General features: G+C 40.7%; 2 protein-coding genes and 1 long non-coding RNA gene across 3 annotated transcripts in view; 2 read left to right on the forward strand and 1 right to left on the reverse strand.

Annotated features, from left to right (window-relative positions):
* Positions 1-1,677: 1,677 nt before the first annotated feature.
* ALG14 (ALG14 UDP-N-acetylglucosaminyltransferase subunit) lies at positions 1,678-21,690 on the reverse strand. Its single transcript, XM_059854303.1, has 4 exons — positions 21,506-21,690; positions 19,189-19,340; positions 14,944-15,066; positions 1,678-2,058 (listed from the first exon to the last, which is right to left on the reverse strand). The coding sequence occupies exons 1-4, from the start codon at positions 21,636-21,638 to the stop codon at positions 1,828-1,830; spliced, it is 639 nt and encodes a 212-aa protein (XP_059710286.1). The 5' UTR covers positions 21,639-21,690; the 3' UTR covers positions 1,678-1,827.
* On the forward strand, positions 1,985-7,456 carry LOC132331168 (uncharacterized). Its single transcript, XR_009487502.1, has 3 exons — positions 1,985-2,085; positions 3,469-3,639; positions 6,895-7,456. It is a non-coding gene; the product is annotated as an uncharacterized LOC132331168 (long non-coding RNA).
* A 468-nt stretch (positions 21,691-22,158) lies between the features above and the next one.
* The window catches only part of TLCD4 (TLC domain containing 4), a 40,232-nt gene continuing 38,589 nt past the window's right edge, over positions 22,159-23,801 (forward strand). Inside the window, exon 1 of the mRNA XM_059854301.1 lies at positions 22,159-22,296. The gene's annotated coding sequence lies outside the window, so the exon portion shown is untranslated. The remainder of the gene's footprint in view (positions 22,297-23,801) is intronic.

The raw sequence follows: 23,801 nt of genomic DNA on the forward strand, positions 1-23,801 counted from the left end.
GTGCTGTTGCCCCTTACCCAGAGCCGAGGAATAGGCTGCCTCTGTCCCCTTCCCCTCTACTCTAGTTCCTTTGCAAAACAGAAAGCACTGATCTAAAATAAACTACCATTAGCCATAATAGAGTCCAGTGTATCTCCAGCTTATCAAACTATCTGCAACTGGGCAGAAATTCATGGTAAGATAGTCCTCACTTCGGTTCGGGGGACAAAAGCCCTTGGACACATCAGATTTACTTCAACCAAGCCATTTTCAAGGACCTCAGTATGTGCTGCACAAAGTCCTTCTCACATAGCCTTAACCTATTAACTGCTCTTTAATTTCAGACATAATCTTGGTTAAAACCCACAAAACTCCCTGTTCTCACATGTGACCACATCAAGGGACTCTACTTATGCTGAGGATTATTAAGCCTGTTGGACAGGTTGTAACAGCTGGCTTCCCCACAGGGCCTTGCAATATCGTGACAGCAGTTTTCTGCACCATGTCTTCCAATGATTTCTAATGGCTTTCTGCATGAAGCAGCCTATTCCTCTGGACCCTCGTTTCCTAACAGCAGGACCCATTGTTTCTGTTGAGGATATTTCACTCCTGTTCCCTACCAGAAGAGCTGCTGCAATGTTTTGACATCTGACGCTGAGGAAAAGCCCTCCCTGAGTCTCCTCCTGAGCAGCTGCTTGGGCTTCACCAGAGTCAGGCTGTGCACTCTGGAGGGCGTTTCTCCTCTTCTTTGAGCTTTTCTCTTTGTTTATGTTCATGTAGCCAGCCACAGAGCTCTCTGTGTGTACAGATGACAGATGTGTTTACATTGCCTTATAGGTGGGATAGTTGTAGAATTTCACTTTGCCAGACAAATGTGAAATGCTGGAGTGTGCTTTCAGATGCTTACTGCCAACAAGATACCTTTTAAAAGTGGTTCCAATGTACAGGATACCATTTTTCATGACAAAATCTCAAGTATATATTGTACTGTTCAAAGCAAGGTGCTTAAAATGAGAAAACAGGACATACTGGAAGTCAAATTCACTGTATCAGGAAAAGAGGGGAGCTCTGTTCTTTCCCCTATTACTGATTTTTTTTTTCTCTATTTCAGAGCTTGAACCAGTTCAACTTGTCCAAGTGACAGTTTTGCTCTGTTTGATGTAGATTTGCTAAGGCTTTTTTCACATAAGCTTTGAAAGTCTTCTTAAATGGGTAAGTATTGTGCCTGTAGCATGACACTTGTCACCTTTTTATTCATCTTAAGAAGTGAGCAACAATTTTCAAAGGTGCACAACAGATTATAAGGACAACTTTGACAAGACCAGAGGAAAAATGATACTGGTTTAATGCTCTGGGAGTTTTGGAAGACTGTAAAGTACAAACTGTCATGAAGCCAACTTAATATAACTGTTTCCTTTATTCTCTAAGGATTCACAAGGGACTTCACCACTAGCATAAAGGAAATAAAATCTGTTGTGCTAGAAAAAGACTTTGTTGCTTACAATTTTAAAAATGACACAAAGTTTCCTTACAGGAAATGTTACATTCATACAAATTCCCATATTTATTTGCAGACAAAAATTACCATTCACATAGCAGAAAAACTAGATGAAAACAGAGACAGGATAGACTTAGAGCCACTATGGGTTATTGGCAAACAGACCTACATGATAGCAATAAAACCAAATACACACAAACTTTACTTAAATGTAGAGAAAACTTTATTGTCTCATTTTTAAGTAGCAGCCTAATTTAGTGACAGGAATTCTTGAAAATAAATTACTACAGGAATGCAAGTGAGGAGCTTGTATGATCTATTTCAGGTGAAGTTTAGCTTGTCTTCTGTTGTTACACTATTCGACCAAGATACACTGACTTGGGATATTTTTTCTTTAGATCAGGCCACTGAACAATGAAATAATCTGAAAAGTAGTAAAGAATTTTTCCAGACAAGGATAAAGTTTCCACACGGCAGATGCTCTCTACATACACAATGATTGTTCTCTTTATTCCTAGAAGGCCAAGAAGAAAAGCAGATAAACAGACAGGAACACATGTTCCCGGTCCATTGCACAATATCTAAAAGAGATGAAACACATTACAAAAGTAAGTAACGAGTTTTTTCATACAGTAAAGAATTAAGTGAATATTCATTTAACATTACATTTACACAAAAAATGTATTTCAAAAAATATTTTTAAAAGCCCAGAAAAGGCAGGTAAATATGAAAAAATAGGAGGGGCAAACAATAATCATTATTTCAAAGTACCAAATAATACCATATTCAAAATACCATATTTCTTTACATGTTATGACGGAGGAAAAGACCTCTGAGATGGCACAGTTATTTCTATGAAGGAAAAGTTTACAATTCCTTCACTTGTGGGTATATAACCAAAACAACTTCCACTCTCAGCTTTGTGTTGTATCAGTCATTAAATAAAGGCACATAATAAAGCCAAAGAAATTTAATTAGGATTAAACCTGAGATCCAGTTATAAAACTCTTGAACCTTGGCTTAAGTCAGCAAAACACTTAAGGGTTCATCAAAAATGCCCTGATGAATTAGGACCTTCACAAGAATCTATTAGCTGGTTTGTGTGACTAGATTTTATTTTTAATTTTTAATAAACACTAGGAGACAGTTAAAAGCATACAGAAGGAAGGAGCTTTGGTAAAAACATGTCAAGTCCTTCGAGCAGAGATCTCAAATTCACTTAAAAATGCTAACAATAAAAGAAAGTACTCTTTTAATTTTAGACATTGTTCAAGTGAAAAACAGATTGCTTAAAAGTAAAAGGTTTAAACCAGGGTATATTAGACACTCCACTTGGTATCCAAATTGATTTCAGGCAAGAAATTTCTTACTAAACTTAAATACTACCATGTAATCAGCACTTTTCTGCACAGCTGGGGTTACATGGAAATAAAGAGTTCTTTTATAAAATCATGGCCCTATACCCCATAAACTCACATTTTTTTGTTCCAAGTTCACCAGCTTGTGAAAGATATTATACTGGTGGGGGGGAAAAATCTGAATTTCTGCTTCAGGGCTGTAACAATTAGTTCATAACATTTCCTTTCCTGCTTCATGGCAAGATCCCACTGATAATCTGGTTAGCAGCACCTTGCCTCAGCTAAAAGCAGCAACAGATTTGGTGCCACGGAGTTCCAAATTCTCTCAACTATTCTTTGCTTTGATTATAGCCCCAAAAATCCAGCTTGGGGATGTGATGACTGTAACACTGCATTTTCTGACAGAATCAACAGACTGTAATACTGTTTCTAAAAAGGTTCTGATGTTGTTGTTGATCTTAATTGAACTATTTATTAATGCAAGACTTTGCTGATGTTTTCTCAGAGTCCCTTACAAATAATGTGCTGTATGCAGTTTTAATCTTGAAATTTTAGGGTATCAACATCCACAGCTACTAGAATTTGAAACTTGCAACGATGTACTTATTTTGTGTTATTTTTTGTATTATATAGCTCAGAAGTGGAGCACATTATCTTTACATCCTACAGTTTTGAAATCAGAGAAGAATATTGTGGTTTCAAACCTCCTGCTGAACCTGATTTCAGGCACATCCATGCTGGGACCTTATTTCCTACTCTACAATCTACTGAGAATGCAGATCTGTTTTTTATACATTTGGCTTGGTGAGTAAGGACATAAACCAACCACACATGCTGCCTTTTTGCATTTCAAAGAAGCTTTTCCATATCTGTAAACTAAATAATGCAATTTGCCACATTTCCTGGAAAGTTTGATTAATTTGCATGAATGTTGGCTGTGATGCTGGTACATGGCTACTGGCATGTAACTTAAGGCATGTTTAGGTATCTCTATTTGTACTAAAATTTGTTTCTCTAGTGTAAATGTAGGCATAGGAAGCAATTTGTTCTCCTGTGTCTGCAGGCAAAACCCACCAGCATCCCTGCAGAAGCTGGCCTGTTTCAGATAAGTGCATAAGAAGAACCTAAAGCCCTCAAAAATTATTTACTACTTATTATTTTTGTGAGTTGAACATACAGTCTAACTACTGATTTCCTATTCAAAATTTGGTTTTAAGGGAACAGACCAAAATGTGCACCACTGCTGAACAGAAACTCCACTTTCCCCTTCCCTTAGTAAAGCTACCTGGAGTACACATAGTGCTTTATCTTCACTGCTTCCTGGCCCTTTCTCCATTCTATGGCCATCCTCTCTCCTGTCCTTTCCTCAGTGAAATAATTTTCCATCAATTTGTCTGTACTCTACCCAATCCTCTGAGATGTCTCCTACCCATCCTCTCTTTCCTAGGGCTTTTTGTGATCACTGGTGTTCACCTCTCTTTGCATCCCTGTTCTCAGGCACTCTTCTAGCTGTCTTCCTTCTTGAATGGCTCTGCACTCTTTTAGCCTCCATCTACTATGAGAGCTCAAACATTGGTCCCTTACTTTTCACAGTGTGACACAAAATATACCCGTTGTGGATATGATTTAGGTCAGGTAGCCATCCTAACATTCTACTGAGCCCAGAAGTTGAGAACTGTAGAACAGGTTTTAGAAAAAGCTGAATTTTTACAATCATTGTCTTTATCAAGTCATAGAATTCATCCTACTTCTCCCCTTTATTAAGCCTGGCCAGCAGCTCCAGTCCTTTTGGTATTTTGGTATTCTTGTGTCTAGCTGCACACATAGAGGTAAATGCCACAATGAATTCCAAACATAACTGTACTCACTAAAGATCAGGTAATGAAATAACACTAAATGGGTCTATTTATGAACCTCTATGTAGGCAACACTGAGATCCTGTTACTACTTTGCTGAGGTACAAAACAAAAAGACAGCAATCAAAATTAAAATAATAGTAAAATACCTCTCCTATATTCAGGTTTTGATATGATACATTCAGTTCAAACTATCAGTTTACACTTTCTGACTGTTTATAATTTGTAAGCTGCCTCTCAGATGCCCTTTGATCCACGGGAAAGTACCTGCATGCAGGGAAAAGGATCAGGAAAACAATGGACTTGGCATCTTTAAAAAAATACATGGTCTGATCATAACTCATGTCCTCTGCTCTTTCCCTTTCCACACAATTGAGTTCAAATAGGACAAAGCAGATGTGGCTCTATAGGATTTCTGTATGCAAAATGCTCATATAATACTCTTGTTATAGATGTTCCTATCCCAAAATGCTTGGATTTAGGAACTGGCCATGAAAAAGACTGTTATAAACCTGCTGAAGCCCACAACCAGATCCCTGTCTGAACGTGGTGGCTGTGATCTGTAAGTCAGAACTAAAGATTAACCTTCAGTTAACCTTCAGTACGTGTCTACAGGCATGTCCTGCTTAGAACTGGTGCAGTTGCAATTGCAGTGGCAATTCCTCTCCAAAAATCTGGTCTGACCAGTCTTATTTACTCTCTCTCACACTGCCAGCAGGAAGGGAAACCAGTGGTCCTTCTGCTTGGAGTCCAACATCATACACTCTTCAAGTGTATGATGTACAGGGGAAACTTCTGAGAAACAAATATGTACATAATAAAGATGAGGAACCATTGCAGTAGGTGTAAGGTAGAAATGTTGCTGTTCAGCTCCTGCCTGTACACAAACTGGAAAGGATGATGGAAAGCAACTGAATCACCTACAGCCTTCCTCAAAGATGAGAAGATGAGCAGTCCTACGAGTGAATTTCAAAGCAGTATTCAAAAGCAAATTTTGGAGAATTATTGATGTCTTACACCTTGAAAAGATCAAGGCTTTTGCTTTTCCCCACCACCAGCAGAATACCAGTATCTCCTAGTGAAGCCCATGGCATCAGCAGTGTGCTCTGGGGAAGAGGCAGGCATCTATTGGACAAGAAGGGACCAGGCACTCTACAAGGTCAAGCAGCTGTTGAGGGTGTTTCCCTCAAGCATCTATTTACAAACAGCACTTGTAAATGCTGTTTTCCCTCAGAAATCTCTTTCCCTTTGTCTGTTTCCCTCAGAATCTATTTACTTTAGCTACAAGGCTGCCTGTAGAATATTTGCATTGCATGAGATATGTCTCTGAAAATCTCTGGGTTAAGCCTTCCTTAATGAGGCAGTGGAAAGGGGAAAAAGGGGGCTAAAGACAATTTTTGTGTCACTTTTGTGACTTCTTGAGCTGCAGCTGTCCAAGGACTTTCCTGGTCACTGGGGGTTCCTACTTTGTTGCCAAAAAGCTGTAAGGGATTGTTCCAGAAGCCAGTGCTACAGGTCTCTCTACACCATTCATATGCAACTCTAATGCAAGAAATGTCCAGCTCACTGTTAAAGTGGCTCACTGGCTGCCTGGGCTCACAGCTAGGTCTATAAACTAAGTCCTACATTCTAAAATTCTCTGCCAATTCAATCTAACCAAATTCTAAACAGTAAAATGAACAAATCCAGCTGTATATTAATGGAGGTTTAGAAGTAAAGGATCAGAATACAACATTTACCTTCAGCAACTCTATAAATCTATTTCCTATTAACCAGTTTTACATTTAAAATTGGAAGAGTTCTTGCCTTTGTGTTTCAGATTTTTTCCACAGCTGTTGAAAGAAAATAAGCTAAGCCAGCAGTCTGGGAACACCAGGAACACTGGCACATGGCATCACTGCTGATAAAAGCTACTTTAGAGTTGGTGAATGCAGCACTGTAGCAGAGTGACATTTACCAGGGAAAACACTGAAAGCAGAGCTTGCAGCTTCACTGGGATTAAATGTCACTGGCCAAAGCAAAAATGAGTAAAGCAGTAAACTTGCAGTTTTTCTCATAAGTACATAAACACACAACTGCTGCATATCTTTTAAAGAACAAGTGTTTACTTATGTTCCCAAAGTACAACAATCAAAAGGAGGACAATGTAAGTTCCCCTCAATTTAGTGAAGTGGAAAACTAATTTGCAATTTGCTTTGCATAGGGAACTGGCAACACCTGCTGCTCTCCTTAATGACCTCTGCAGAGATTGGCCTTTTGTCACCTGGACAAGAGCAGAAAAACTGCCCTGCTCGCTGGGGAGGATGGTGGTGTGGGAATGTGCATGTGTGAGCTGAAGGTTGTGCTGCTTACCAGGCACGGAGCCACCTCCAGGACACTGCCTGGCCTTCTTTGTTCTGGTAATGCTCCCTACTCCTCAGTGCTGAACACCTGGAGATCAGACTAAGGGAACAGGAGGTGGTGGTGATAGACAACTAAAAGAGGCAAAGGCAAGTGGAGTGATACAAAATGGACCAAAGCTGGGTTAACTGAATGATCCAATCTCTGCAAGTTCTACCTTTTAACTGCTATGCAATACCTACTTTTAAACAATGCGGGAAAAACCTATTAGATAGTCCTATGTTATAGGAATAATGAATTCTTTTGTTTGTCTGGTTTTTGTGTTGATGGGGGGAGGTGTTGTTTCTGTGGCACAAGAAGAGAGAATCTGCAATGAATTAATTTGTATTCTGCTATGTAAATTACAGCATCTTATGAGCTCATCAGCCCTTGCTTGGTTTTAATATTATATTACTATTTCAAAAACTTCACACTCAAATACTTAAGCATGCTGAGAGGAAGTATTCTTATGGAAACTTTTGCTCTTTAGTATGTCTGAAAATTCAAGCTTTGAACATTGAGAAAAATTAGCTTAGAACTGTTAATACCTTTTACAGTTTAAGAAAGGCAGGAACCTTTTTCAACAGTTTCTTATTATTGTTATTGATGGGAAGGAAGAAGAATTTCAGGTTCTGTTTGCATAATAGAAAGGTCATTAAACTACCTACTGGTTTATTCTTTTTGAAGAGTGAAGATCTTATCCAGTTCACTTTCCTCCACCACCTGTGTATAAAACCAGCTAAAACTTCACACCCTATTTTCTGTTTGAACTTACCTACAGAATGCAAGGCAGGACAAAAAAAAAAAAAAAAAGCCAAAACTAGCTGTGTAGTCTGATGTAAATCAGGTAATTAAGGTAGAACTGAATTATACCTGGGTACACTTTAATCTTCTCCTGCCTAAATCACTTGAATCATCGGGGGTGCAAGAAGGTGGCTATAGTGTCCTACAGGAACAGCTTGTGTGTGGGCTGGTCAGCAACTGCAGGCTGTAGCACTGCCATGAAAACCTTTCTTGTTCCCCTCTGGATCTCACTGGTACAGCAGCTGTTGTTATTATCATACGATACAGCCAGTAAGTGAGGTGCTCTTCAAAACAAGTGGAGACATGTGTGGTCCTACAGGCAGATTACCTAACCAGGATAAATAAGATTAGTGAATGCCAGAGTGGGGAAGAGAGAAGTGGAAGAGCAAGGACTCTAAATTAGTACACTACACAGCTGGGCTTCTATTTGTTTCTGAGTGTTACTTTCATCATAGAACGAAATAGATTGGGAAGCATCACCTTTTATGCAGCTCTCACTTTCTAAAGGTTTGGGGAGAGACAGAAAAAAATCCTACCTAGTGGATTTTTCTATGGGAGAAAAGGAGAGCTTCTGCAAAACCACTAGGAGCTGGATGTAAGGTTTTAATTGTAACAGCATTAGACATTATCACTTCTTCCTTCTAGGCCTAACCCAGAGCTACCAACCCACTGTCCTCAGGGGCAAGACAAGGGAAGAGGCCCAGCTGATGTGATTTGCATCAGCCTCTGAATACAAAGCAGTGAGAGAAGCTCCCAGCCCTTGGATTTCAGCAGAGTTTAGCTATGCATGTGGCTATTTGACACTGTAAAGACTTAAAACAGCTCAGGTCTGCTTGTGGGTATGCCCAAGGGCTTTACTGATGAAAAGAGAAGATATCACCAGGGTCATTAAGAGTGTCAGAAGTTAGGCAACAGCTTAGTGAGGAAGGTTCATTTGGATGCCTAAAGAAACATGCAGGCTTTAATTTTTTCTAAGGAGTCTAACCTTAGGCACCATACCTAACTGCCCCTGTATGCCAGGTGACAGGTCTGTCATTGGGATTAAAAGGTCTTTGGAGTGGTAGTTTCCATCAGCATACTTCCCAGCCTAGTTGCCAAATGTAAAATGAGAAGCATAGAATGATCAATTAAAAATAATAATAAATGACAGCTGTAAGACTGGTACTAAGGCTCAAGTCTGTGAAATTGTTAGTGTTGGTTATTAAAACACTACATGAACACCCAGGCTGTCAGTGGGACCAACAAAAAACCATGAGTCTTTTGAGAAACTGTGGGAGAGGGATAGGTTGGTTAAAAAAGAACAAGATTACCAAAGCAGATACAGGGTGCAGAATAAACTAACTCCCTACCTACATTACTATGGAGTGGGTATGTGGTTTATTGCTGCTGACAAATTAGTAGGAAGAAGAGGAAATTTGACCTAGTGTAGATGAAAAAGTTGGTCATAAAAAAAAGAAATTCAGTAAAAAACCTTTGCCAAGTAAATTAAGTGGTAGTTACTGAACTACTCCTCTAGCTACAACACTAGGTACTAGCTGGCTTTCAGCAATGTTACCTTGGCTGAATGTAAACCTGACCACAGTCTCTTGGTCACCATGAGAAATACCATCCAACCTTTTAGAGCCTCTTTACAAATAATTGTTATATCTCTTCATATTGAAAGTACTGCTCGTTCTAGTAGCCTGCTTCTACTCAAAAGGAGAAATTAAATCCAAGGACTTTCAAATATAGTCATATATGTTACTACTAGTGGCCTAAGTTGAGCCTTTAATTGCAAATCTCAGTGTGTCTTTCATTAATCAGACATTTGTTTAACTTCATCTTGAAAGCAGTATTTTAGGTTAACTAAACATGCTATTTAAATGTTCATAAAACATTTCTTGGGCTACTGCCTAATCACTGAAGTTGGTATAGCAAGAATGTGTATCAAATACCTGCCTGAAATATCTTTACAGTAAAACCTAGAGGTGTTGGCACTCTGTCTCTGCATACCAGTGGTTAGCTTTAGCAAGACTGTTATGCCCTATAACATACATGGAAGTGTGACCAGGTTGTTCATTAGGTTCACAGCAACCCTGATAGCTGATGGGTTAAGACTGTTTTAGGTCTAAAAATGCCTGCTTAAATCTAAGCTAAGATCTCAGTTCATCTTTACTGCTACTCCTGTCCTCCCTCTGAAAAGGGGTGTCTATAGGCAAGTCTAATTAGCAGTCAAAGAGAGGGCAGAGCTACAACAAAGCTTTGAACCAGCTGACTGGAATAGCATCAGATGTTTATCTGTGCTCAGCACAGGGTAATTCTGCATTGGGGCTGCAGGGAAGCTGTACACAGTACACAAGGTAGGAGAGGTGGATAAGACTCATTTTCATCAACACTGAGAAGTTAAACAAATTTTGATGCCTTCACTTTGTTTTCTTTTCGGATGAAAAAATTTGTATTGCTGAAGTTCTTAATCCAATGTTCTTACTCTTGCTTATTTTGACTGTTTTGATCCTAGAAGAACATTAGCAGATCAGACATACAGTCAGTGTGGTCCAAAGAATTATAAACACTGTGGAAAGATGCAGTGTACAAAAGAATGCAGCAGATAGTCCTAATATTGCATTATACAAAGATCACTTGTTATAAAATGAATAAAGAAAAAAATGCCACCACCCAGATTTTGTAGCTTTCCACAAAGTTCCAATTAGAACCATGATATAAGGGACAATAACTTACTATTTGTCACAGTAATTTGTGAGAGTGTTATGAACTTAAGGCATTTTGGGCAGGGCACAAAGAATGGAAAATCTTAGCTAAATGAAATAATGATCTCCTTTCATTTAGCTTACTGTGCAAACACTTCTGTAACCAGAAGCTGCCTTAGTCAGTTTAACCAGTCAGGGGATCAGGCATGTGTGATGGGATGTGCAGTCATAAAAGAAGAGGTGATTGCTACAAGCATGATAAGCTGTGCAGGTTTCAGGCTCCTAGAAAGAAGTTTCATTCTCATTCTCTGACAGCAGAACATGTACTTGTTGTGCAAATGTGCAAACTTACTACAGACTTCCCACAGGAAGGAGGCCCTATGTGGGAGGACTGCCTTCTTAGCCTGATGTAACCCAGGTTTTTCCAAATAGCAGTCATCTGAAAATATCTACTTATTTCAGGCTCTGTAGAGCCCTGAGGCAGTGGGAACTGTTGAGAAGAGTCCCCAGAAAAGGAAAAAAAAAAAAAAAGTCTGGTCCTAAGGGTCCAGGATGTTCAATCTGCTAATGAATGGAGCTTTATGCAGCATTTCTGCACAACTGCAGGTGAAATTTAATTATATTAGATACCAAATCACTGACCCAATTACATAACCCATCTATGGCTGAAAACAAGCACTGGATACAATATTTTGCAGCTTCTGCTGTGTGGTAGGGGCACATCCTTCATTTTCAGTTTGGATTTCATGTATGCCAGAATGAGCAGGGTAATCATGATCCAGACAAAAGGCTAGATTGCCTGTAACTTAGTTGCAGGGCTGGCAAACTGGCCCAAAGACAATGGTTCTGTAAGCAGCAAGAGAACTGAAGACCAGTTTCCTTTGAACTTCTATCTACTGACTGACTTCAAGCATATTAAAGGAAAGATGTAACTTTGGTTTAGTCCTTCTTGTATATCAAATGATCTGTGTAGGGTGCAGTAATTTTCTTTATCTTTGGAAAAATATCTCTGTGTAGCTTGTGTAATTTTCTATAAATAAGAAGGACTTGCATCCTTTTCTAGATAACAGATCTTATCTGGTTCTAGTTTTATGTTTCTTTTTAGCCTTTCTCTCAATGAAGACAGCAGAAGTCTCTCTTCTCTGACCAGCTGCCTATTTTCATGGTAGGAATTTGCAATCTCTGAGACTGCATACTAAATCTGGCTGCAGCTGATGAATGGTTTTAAAAGCTTTTCTGGGGGAAGGCGGGTGTAAGCAGTGTGTGCTGGCACAAGCCTTTCCTTGCCTGGAATTTTAGGCCTCTGTATAGGAAGCCTATCTAAGGCAGATAGATGTTATAAAAACTGCTCACCATACATTCACCTGCAAAACACACTGACACTTACATTTCTGTAATTCTTGGCTATAGAAACACAAGCCAATCATCACTTCTGACATCTTAATTGTTACTTGGCTTAATATCTCTAAAGGGACCTAACTTTGCAGAGTGCAGATGTTCATAACTCAGAAATGGGCCTCCTGAAGATGACCTCAAGCTGAATAACTCAACTAACTTTTACATTTCTTAAACTCTCTGGAGGCTCACTTCAAGCGTGGGTCAAGTCCTGCAAGACAGCAAAGATGTCCTGGAAGTTGTTCAGTTCTTTCTGAACTTACTGCCTTGAAGAAGGGTTAGATGGAACTTGCTCAGGAAAAGTAATCCAAGAAGCTTTGCCAGATCAGTGTGAGATACCAAAGGGACACAGTGCTCATCGAGTAAAGCACACATCAAGTGCTCATCAAGTAACTCCAGTGCAGCTGGGTTTTCTGTTTCCCTTTTGCAGCTATTTGCACTCCACAGGCTTAGGCTGGCATAACTAGCATACGTGTTCCAAATCTTGTGTTTGTGTACCTAATGGTTTTGGGCTCCCTTTGCAAGTATTTTTCTTGTCCTGCATTTCTTGACCACTGCAACACTTCTGTGTTTCTCTAGCTTTAGGCTGCCTAGAGAAATGCCTTCAGTCACTCCTTCATACGTACACACATTTCTGACAAGCCTGAAAGCAACTGTAGGGGTTTGGGGATCACTCATACGTACAAATGACTTAGATGCAAGGTTGTCTTTCCCTCCTGCAGTTAAACAAAACCAGTGTCTAGACTGAAAATGTACAGCACCCGTAAGCTCTCCTGTTAAAAATACAAAGCTCTCATCATGATGTAACACTGCTTGTTTCTAAACTCAGTTGTTGATTTCCATGCCAAAAGTTATAGGTGAACTTGTGAGTGAAGCATTTGTCCCAGCTTACTTCTAGTTCTTTACATTACTAAGCATTACATTTTGCTTAGTGAGTGAGTAGAGCGAGTTTCAGTTGACTGCAAACATTTTTGTGGAAAGGCAATTAAATACTACCAGTTGCCTCACATACCATACAGTCTTTTCACTGGCAATGTGAGGTATTTTAATCCCTGAAACAGTCTCCTTGGATAAGTGTTTTAAAATCTTTGCAGCTCTCTGAGTTATTATATTTTACAGAATTCTTAAGCTAAGATATACATACAAGTAGTAGTATGTAAGCAGCTTTCAAGTGGTACATGATTTGCCATAACACCAGGGATGCTTCTGCCAGCTGCTATTTTGGCTGATAATAGCACCTGACAAAAAGTAATTGGGGTTGCCTTCCCCTCCAGCTCTTTAACCATGGATAAAGACTCTTTGGATCTCATTTTGAGACTGGGGTTACTTTAAATACTGCAAAGGGCTTAAAGGACTTGCTAAAACATATTGTTAATTTTACAAGCACAAGTGTTTTCCAAAACATTAGTCTTCAGATAGCTTATCACAGTTTATCAGCTCCAACACCATTTCTAATAACTCTATGTGTAAATCTCTCTGTCACTTTAAATTCCTTTGGTAAACAGAAAACATGCAATTAGATTAGTAACTTCCTGCTTCCTTTATTAAGCTACGCAGTGAGATTTTTCCAGTCAATTTCTTTTGCAATAAGTAAAAAAATACACTAACCTAATACAGTGGTGAAGCAAAGTGATTACTAAATAGTTACTCACATTTTTCTGTCTGCTCATGTAAACAAACTTGACTATTACCCCTGCCCCAATCAAAACCACTGTAGAAAGAATAGCATGCGACCTTCTCTCCCTCCCAGTTTTATCTCCAGTTTTCAGAATAGGCTTGAAAAACAGCAACTGCAAAAAACACTACGTCTGATGTCTTGCACACTAAACTGTTTGAAAAGTCCAGCAAGTGAGAAGCTTTTGATCTGACAGGAACTGACCAGTACTATTGAAGCAAATGAGATCACATTATTCACAGCAGCCTCTCTAAACATTCAAAATACCACAAACATTAAAAAGCCTCTTTAGAATTAGCCATGCAGTTCACAGAGGGATTTAAAAATAGTCTCCTTAGAAATATCTGTGTGTGTGTAGATGCTACTACTATACTAAATTATGAAAAATACTTTTTAACTGCACTAGTTTTTACATGTTTCATTTAAGCATTTTAAACCTCATCAAGTATTAATTTGCTGAACTAATACTTTTTTAAAAATCCTCAAGTTTAGATTACTGACTCCTTAAGATGAGAACAACTCTAGCAAGAAGCCATCTGTAACCAAATTTTTTCTCACAAAATTGTAAGACTTAAAGCTGGGAGACCAGTGCAGTATCTTCTTTTGTGTTAACACAAAACTTTATTGATTTAATATCTCCATTGTAGTTCTACCATCTCACAACCCTGAATGCTTCTGACTTAAGTGTGTGGAATATTTTGAAATAAATGTTATTAGCATGAGAGTGCAATTTTCGGAACAGCTTGAAAAAACTACTAAAGTGCTGAGGAGTTGCTACTTCAGCAGTGATGCTTTTAGTCATTAGATGAGACAATTAATGTCAGTCAGCCAAAGACTAAATAAATATGCATTGTAGCTCAGAAGTCCATGTAAGCACAAGAACTGAATCTGTCTATATTTGTGCTGGTCTGAACCTGTCTGTGCCAGACTGGTCATACCATTTTAAAAGCAAGTCCAGCCAACAGGCTAACCAGGCTTTCAGGCATAGTTTGTGCTGCTGCAATCCTGAAGAGATACTATCAGGAAGCAGCAATCTTGTTTTTGCTAGCTCTACCAGCATAACAAGGGAGTGACTCTCTGAAGATACTTGCAAACTTTGCGAGGGAAAACTGGTATTTGCTATTCTAATTCACCAGCAGTGCAACCTGTTCTCTCTTTCTTGATGTATTGGTGCTATATTAAATTTAAAATGAAAAAGTTTTCCTGTGAATTGTAAACCCAAGCATACACATGAGATGCAGTGTGCATATGCCAAGTGCTTTTATAATGCGGATTAACAAGTTCTCAATAAATTAAAATTTTCTTTACCTACCAAATCTGGTTTCCGTTTGTAGGTCAGAGGAAGTGAGTAAAGTATGGAGTATAGTGTTGTTAGCACAGAGGAGATCCAGGACTGTCTGACCTCCCGGCTTCTGGGAATGCGATCCAGGCTGAACTGGAAAAGAGCACGAGGAGCGGAGCTGTTACTTTCCTGACAATGTTGAGGCTCCTCATTACATCTGTCTGTGCCAACCTTTTTTCCCCCTTTTCTTAGTCTAGTTTGGGAACGTTTGTGTATAAAAAGTGTACAGTGAAGCACAAAGCACAGAGAAACCCCAGAACTTGGTAGCTATTGTTCGGCGCCGCCTCGGTTCCCCCAAACCCCTGGCAAGCCGCAGCAGCAGCGCCGGGCGAGGGCGGCACCTCGTGGGCACCGGCGGCGCTCGGAGCGCTCCGCCGCCTCCCGCAGCTGCCGGGCATTGACACTGCAGGAAACGCACAGCTCTGCTCCGCTCCTGTCCGCCCAGTGCCATTGAACATGCAAAAGCGAACATCACCATCCTTTAAATGAGTACTCGGTGAGTATTCAAAAGATACGCGCGATGCGTATTCAAAATGCGAAATATCTGCGTAAAGAAACAGGAAAAAACATCTTATCATTAAATAAAAAATAGGTAAAGAAGTAACTTTCTTCGTTCCTTCCCTAAATGAAGATTATTTACAGTGTGTAAAAGGTATCAAATTAACAAAGCAACGATGATTCCTTTTGTCTTGAAACCCCGGGAGCAGGGAGCAGTTGTTAGGCTGCCTACCCTCCTTGCAGGTGCCTTTACCTCAGTGGAGAGGAGCTGCACCTAAGAATTATTGCTACGGCAGAAGGCACTCCTGATGCCAATGACATTTTGGACTGTTTAAATGAAAGACAGATGTAGTGGCTGCAGTGCAGCGTTCAGTGATGCTGACATGTGGATAGTGGTTGTTACCTCACTTCACATGGGGGTGAGAAACTCTAAGTACTGAAAATTGCCCAGTTACTTCATGTGCACATTGCTAATTGTCATAGCTTAGTCCTGGTGATTTGTGCCTCTGAAAGTGGATGTTAACAAAAGCTGCATGGTAAATACAAACTACAAATCTGTCTTGAATAGCAGTAACTGGGACTATTTTTGATATAAGAGGTGGAAAGAATAAAAAAAACCCCAACATTTGTAAATGCAGAATGTTAATTTTCTTGTCTGAGATTATTCTGTTTCATTGGGATATCCTTCTTCAATAGCTGTGATACTGGAAGGCATTAACAGATGTTACAAACTGATATTTTGTTTTATTTGCAGGTGTTGAAACTCTGATCGCATTACTCTGACAACAGAATATGGAAAGATAAACATACCCCCTGCTTCCTATTCAACAGGTTTCTGGTTATCACTGCCTTTGTTTTTCAAAGCTTTGGAAGAGTTCAGGTGATAAAAAGAAATGCTCTGAGTGGAGTTTAGACCTTGCATATTACTCAGCCCTGCAAGAAATATGGGTATGATAAAAAGGTTTTAGGCAATCACGATGCAATGGAAATATTCAGATGAACCTTCACTGTAAGAATGGTGTTTAAGAGCATTTGACAAAAAAACTAGGTAATTTTCATCATCATTAAAAAACCCAAATAATTTCAGCAGAGCTTGGCAGGAACTCCAAACAGTACCAAAGTAGGAATTTACTTGGAGAGTTCAAGCAAAGATCGAGCTGATTTTATCTATACTTTTCAAAAAACATTCTGGAAACTCTGCACATCAGTGTCTATGTCATGTTAGGACTTCAGTCCACACATCAAACAAATCCTAGGTATTAAAATTAAAAACCAAAACTGGGGGGTTTTGTTGTTGTTTGTTTGTTTAGAAGCCACTGCCAGATGCTTCTGTAATCCCAGCCTCTCCTCTCATTAAGTACTGTCAGTGTTCCAAAGGTACATCCTGTATATTTTGCTGGAACACTGCACAGTATGTCTGACACCAGAAAAAGATTTCTCTCCTATCTACTATGTGTCATTTTGTTGCATCTTTTTTTTTCTTTACATCTTTAATGCACTCAGAATCTTTCTTCTAATTTGAAAACAAATGTTCCAAACTGGCAAACCTCTAATGTAATTTCAAAACCAGTGATGTTGTCCTTTACCTAGTTAATGCTGTTCTGCAAGGATGCAAGGAAAAGACGTTGGAAAACTGCAACTGCTGTGAATTATTATAATATTCTCAGCTGAACATACTGCAATGCTTTGCAAAGAGACTGAGTTTACATAATTCTTTGTCATTATGAGAAATAAGATTTCTTAGCATAGTACCTCTCATGACACAGAAAAGAACACATGGTCAGAAGAGGCTTATGTAAAGGTTAGTTAATCTGGTTGTTCATCTCAGACATGACCGTGGGACTATAGGAATTCATGTTCTTCAGTCTCCCTGCTGCTAGAGTATCTTGCCAGCAGCTGAAACAGTTTCTCTATGAGACAGAAAGTTCCCTGAGTAACAGCTCTGGGGGCATCCATGTGGAATAGCTGTGGTTACAGGTGGGGAGTGGTAAGAGACCAAAGAGGCCAGTGATAGCAGGACCAGAGACTTTTCATAGGTGGCATTTTTAGTTCTTTTTTAAGAGGCTTAGTGGGTTGAGGAGCATTTTTCTTCTTGTAAGCAAGATGCTCATTCTGGTTTTCTTTCTTTCTCCCTGGATAGCTGTTAGAACAGAGCTAGACCACAGATGAAAAAAAAATTATTTGGAGGGGTGGGTAGGTGTGTGTGTTTAATTTTCTCTTACATCACTGGTTTTCTGTTACATCATTACTGTAATTTGTCTTCCATCTGGTTCCTAGTTCTGGAAAAATCTACTTCCTTAACAGGATGAGAAAGGGAATGACCATGTGTTGAAGCATTCAGACTTCTCTCTTTTACTTATGCAAAGCTTCAAGAAGTTACTAAGACATAATTTTTAAATGTTTGATGATCTCCAGTGCCCCCAATAACAAAACATGCACTGTGTGTGTGAAAGCACACTCTGAAATTTAGCAAAGATATGTTACAGGCATGTGATATTTACTTTCCAAAATTTATCTTTCATTTTCATTCTAAATACTTTTGCTTAGTAGAAAGAGAATGGTCAAAGGAAAATGAGCATCTGTTATCCAGACATCAAACTCACATGCAGCCAAAAATGCTCCTCTGGCTTTCAGTATTGAGGGAAAATATAACTACAGGATCTGTTAGTAGTTGGAGAGGTTATAAAAGAGAAGCTGCTTAGCAAAAATAAGTGAGCTATGAAAACCACATAACCTTTTAATACTGAAAATATGTATCTTTAAGAAATCTAATAATTTAGGGTTGGACATTCTTCAGGTAAGTGAATATGACTGTGTGAATGGCTATTTACCCAACAAGATGTCTCTGAACAGGAAATACCTCTGGTCACTTTATTAAACATTCATCCTTGGTGCACAATGAGACATGAAAGTTGAAGTAAACAAACTTCAAAATGTCACTCCTTAGTGAGCCTTAGCAGCAGTTGCCTAACATTAAAAGGGTTTATTCTGAAAATCACTGCTACTGAGTCCTACAGTCTTTTGTCCCAACAGCGCTGCTGAAAACAGTGGAAGTGCACCATATGAAATCAACACCATGCAAATAAATAATTTACTGTGTATTGTACTATTTGCTCAAAAGGACTTACATTTTTTGTAGTCAGAACATTCATTTCTATTGTACTTATTCCACTAAAACTTTCTACTAATTTCACTGGATGTGAGAGCACACTTTAGGTCAGCAGTTATGCTGCTGTCTGTTAATCATACAGCAAACAAGCTGAAAGCAAGCAAACATCTGAGAAAAAAATAGTCAAGATATTTTAATGATTTTTTCATGAGTTTTAGGAGTTCAGCATTTGCTCAGGTTATCAGCCAGAAAACTGACATTCAGAGGTCTTGCATCCCTTTTAAACAAACATTTAATACTTTATTTTAAAAATACAACCAAGACACAGTCTAGAAACACAAAAAGCCAATACAATTTAAATTGAAGTTTTCCTAGATGAAATATTTTTATATAAAATTTCCTTCAAAAAAAATATTATGTGTCACTGAGGGAAATTCCAAACTAAAAAAAAAAAGCCCTCTGCAATGTTTTTGCCCCAGTATTCTTACAGCTACAAGTAACACTTCAGTGGCTAGCTGGTATAAATGTCCTTTCAAAGAATCATTTCCAAATTGCCTTGAATTAAAATGTCAAGATCATTTTTCTTACGTGAGTATTTAACAAGTTACCTGGGACTCGGAGAATGTTTCAGCCCTTTTTTGTTCAAAAGAACGTATTTTAGCTTCACTCATCTTATCTGAGTCTGCCAAAACATAATGTCTAGGAGAGTATGACTCTGACAAACAGCTAAGTAACCTCAGGATTTCTGTTGTGTGCCCACCTGTAAAACAAAGCACACTGCAATTAGTGTGTGAAAAATTTCATAACTTTCCATTTCTTCAGCTGAATCAGTCACTTTTCATTTTGAAGCATATGAGTATTACTACCACCAGAGAGAAAGCATCTTCTGAGTAAAGGATTCAATCAGAGGATGGCTGAGACTGCTTACAGAACATGGAGTGAACTCAGCTCCCAGGGAAATGGTATTGATGGACGTTTTCCATGAAATGGGATTGAACCAGGGTCACGCAGGAGTCTGATGTTTGTGTTTAATGTCCTGTACACAGTGCAGAACAACCAGGCACAGAGTGACACTGTGCTCTGCACTCAAAGCACCCCATGGGGCAATGGCCAAAATGCAGCTGGACAGGATCTGGCTCAGAGCTGCACCTTGGAAGCAGAACTGCCACTGACCCTGCTCTGTGCCCAGTGCTGTGACCTGCCAGAGCAGGGATGTGCTAGCCCAGCTTATCACACTGCAGCCAGCCAGGCAGCAGGGTCACCCTGCAGCCACAGCAGTGACAGCCACAGCAGGGTCACCCTGCAGCCACAGCAGTGTAGCTGCTGGGTGCTGACAGAACAAACAGTCCTGCTTCAGGCACTGCTCTGAGCACTGCCCTTGAAGGGGCCTTCACAACCTTCTAACTGCAGGGTCACTCTGTCCCAGAGCTAAACTGGCACCAAACCAGAGAGAAGGGGAGGCTGTACATACTGGGCTTTTTGGCAGCTGGGTTAATTTTTGTTTTTTCTGTGATTTGAGTTTCCTGAAAAGCAGGAGATATAGAGGGATAGAGGGATAGAGGGATATTGTTAGAGTGGAAGGGGGGGAGAAGGAAGATTGTGTGTGTAGGTGAAGAGGAGCAATCTCACCTTTTATCTATTGGACTGCATCAGACCAACATGAAACCAGACCCACAAATACATCATGTGTTTACTGGATGTGTTGCTTTCCAGTCTGCTGGAAGTTGTGGACCAAAACCAGTAAACTAAATGTATTCCTACTACCTCCTGCTGTTCAGTGTCACTAGGCTCCCAAGAGACCTTTGCTGCACAGGTTAAACACATAGCTGGTGAACAACTGACAGCAAGGAGAGTTTGCACTAGTAGTGCAGCATTGCACTAGACTTTGACACCTCTCCATACAATTTCACATGGTATTTTTTCAAATATGTTTGGAGATATTTTCTCCTGAGTGGTGTTCGTTAAGGTTTCACAAATTTTAATGCAATCAGCTGAGCACTCACAGAAGAGCAGGAGATTTCTACTTAAAAGCCTCAAAGAATAGGCTTGAACATTATGGGAATCTTAACTGACATGTATTATTTCACCTGGTAAGCTTATGTACCATGGAAGCATTATTTTAATACAGACTAACTAGATTCCAAAGGACTGAAGGCAAATATACACATTTCCAGCCCTAGTGGACGTAAAGATGACCTGAAGAATTATAAACTGCCAAACTCAGATGCAGAGAGATCTCAGGATTATTACTCAATTAGTCGGTGTGCAAAACCCAAAGGGATACTGAGGTGCTGAAATCACAGCTGGCTTGTTTGTCAACTGCAAATTTTCAAATAAATTTTTTGCAGGTAAATTAATTGCCCTTCAACTCTGATAACAAGGTAACAAGGAGTAGCAGATGTGTACAGCCCCTTTAGCGAGGAGTGACATTTTTGTCTCTGACGGATCCACGTGTGACTCTTGTAAGTAAATCACATCAGCGTGGTGTGGGTAGATCGCAAAATGCCACGTGTGTGAGGGGCGTGCCAGTCTTTGGAACGCCGTGCCCTGCAGCGCCCTCAGCATCCTCCAGCCAGACCGAGCAGCTGCACAGGTCACTGCACCAGTGCTTTCGGTGCTTCCATCGTGACTTCGGTGAAACGCCTAACAATGACTCAAATGGAGAACCAAAACACCCTAGGGCAGGCGGCGGCCCCGAGGACATCCGGCCCGGCCTGGGGGCACCACAGGAGCTGCCATGGCTGGGCCCTGGCACCGGCTCCTCACACACGCAACCGTGACTACAACTCCCGGCATGCACCATGGTTGAGGGACACCGTTGCGCTAGCTGCTCGTCGCGCTGCATGCCGGGACTCGTAGTTCCAAGAATCTGGAGCAGCAGCTCTAGGGCGCCACTCTCTCCCGCCGGCGGCAACCGCCACTCACCAGAGCCGGCCACCACCAGGAGACTGAACGGAGGCGTCCGCCGACCGCGGCGCCTCCTATCCAGGAGCAGCAGCGGGACAAGCAGTAAGGAGAAGAGGAGGAGCAGGACCACGACGACGGGCAGCTCCTCCATGCGCGGCGGAGGCCACCTCTGGCGGAAGCGGCAGTGGCACCTCCCCCGTACGGCGGCCGGCGCGGTTCAAACCTCCGCGCGCTCGGAGCGCGGTGGTGGCTCCGGGGGTGGCCGGTGCCGCGGTGATGCCGGGTGAGGGGCTCCCCGAGTGCCGGCTCGGTGCTCCCCTCGCCTCCGAGCACCCGCTGGCACCCGCTGCGCCCCAGCCGGCGTCCCGGAGCTGCGAAATACCGCCATAAGCACGGGGGAAATGAAGGCCGGCGCTCTCAGGGCCCGCAGGCCGAGCCTGCCGGCTGTGCGCGGAATGCAGCAGCCGAGAGAGGCCTGCGGCTTTAGCGGGGGCTGCGGGAACCGAGAGAGGTTTGCCGGCTGTGCGCGGAATGCAGGAGCCGAGAGAGGCCTGCCGGCTTTGGCGGGGGCTGCAGGAACCGAGAGAGGTTTGCCGGCTCTGCTCGGAATGCAGGAGCCGAGAGAGGTCTGCCGGCTTTGGCGGGGGCTGCAGGAACCGAGAGAGGTTTGGCGGCTCTGCACGGAATGCAGGAGCCGAGAGAGGCCTGCCGGCTTTAGCGGGGGCTGCAGCAGGAGCCGTGGGCTCCGTGCCACGCACGGATGGATTCCTGCGGGAGCATGATTGCTGTATGCACTGATACTGATCCAGGTATGTCTGCTTACATGCAGCTGTAATGTTACACAGCCTCCAGTAATGCGTAAAATAAAGAATATTAACGTCTCACTGCCTGTCGTGATTCTAGTTTTCATTCATAGTAATACTTAAGCTTTTTGTTTCAGTAAGAAGCGTGGAGCAGCAGATCAGCGCTCTTTCTGCCTCTGTCAGCACCCAGCCTTTGTTGGGAGAAAGCGATGATTCAGCCCCTGGGCTAATCTCAGATGCAACGTGTGTTTGCTAGAAAGAGTAATATACTGCATTTTATGATTAGGAAAGAGTTTGTTCATCATTGTCCTTACGTTATCTGCCAGGGAGCAAGGCACTCCTCTTGGCCAGTGAATCAGGAGCAGTGAACTGGGGGTTTATGGAGAGGTTTGATGCTACTGCTTTATGGGGTGAGTTGTCAAACACATGAAATGTGACAGCTATGCACTTGTACCTCAAGTGTACAACCATAGCAGATCAAACACATTGCAATTCTGCATCTGCCTGCCATGGTTTCTCTGGCTGGTTTTTTCCCCCCTCTTACTCCTCCTGAACGAATTGGACTTTTTGTGTCCCTACCAGCTTTGGAAGCTTAATGTTTCTTTCTCATTTTTAACAAAGATGTGCCAGTTGTGGAGTCCAATGGTTATTGTATGTCTTACAAGTAAAAAATACAAGCTCCACCAATCCTTTGCCATCTTAGGATCTGAAGTGAGTCTTTGTGATTCATGCTTCTCAGCTCTACAGATTATGGTTTTTTCTTTATGTCACTGTAACATATAATTTTGCAGTTGCTTTAAGCAGAGAGTATTAAAAACAGTATTACTATGGTAAGCTTGTCTTCCACCCAAATGAGTAACCTCACAAAAAGTATTTCACTGCCTAGTCACTATTGATATTTGGAAGCAGCAAGGTTTTAATTAAAAGTTAAGTTGATGATGCATAAATTTCCAAAATTCATTTTGATTCCCACTTAATTAGCTACATAAAGCTAATAAGTAGAGACAATAGAAGTGCAAGTCAATGACAGAAGAAAGTACCACAATACCTTTTCAGGACATGAACTAGGTTAAAACAAGACAGTAAGTTTTATAGACAATTTAAATACTAATTTTGTCTTTGGTCATCTTTTCCCCACTTGTAGTCTTTTCAATGAAAATAAATGTCATTGATGTAGAATTTATCCCAGTTGCCACAGCAGGTGTAGCTAGCAATTGTTATACTTAGGTGGGTTTTTTTCAAGATTTCTCAACATCTTTGCTCTTATTTTTTCCTACCATAAGTGTTAAAGAACTGCTTTTTATGAGACATTTGATTCCAAGAAACAGTCCTGGAAACTCAGCAATAGAGATTGATATAAAAAGCTTCAACTTCTTTGTTCCTTTTCATGGTATTTATTCCATATGTACATACTTCCCCTTCTAATACAGAATTCTTCTGTAAATGTATTTGGTGAAATTAATGAGAAATTGACCTAAAACCAGATAAGTTGGAAGGCATTTAAAAATAAG

Source organism: Haemorhous mexicanus, chromosome 9, assembly GCF_027477595.1.
Source record: "Haemorhous mexicanus isolate bHaeMex1 chromosome 9, bHaeMex1.pri, whole genome shotgun sequence".
NCBI lineage: Eukaryota > Metazoa > Chordata > Aves > Passeriformes > Fringillidae > Haemorhous > Haemorhous mexicanus.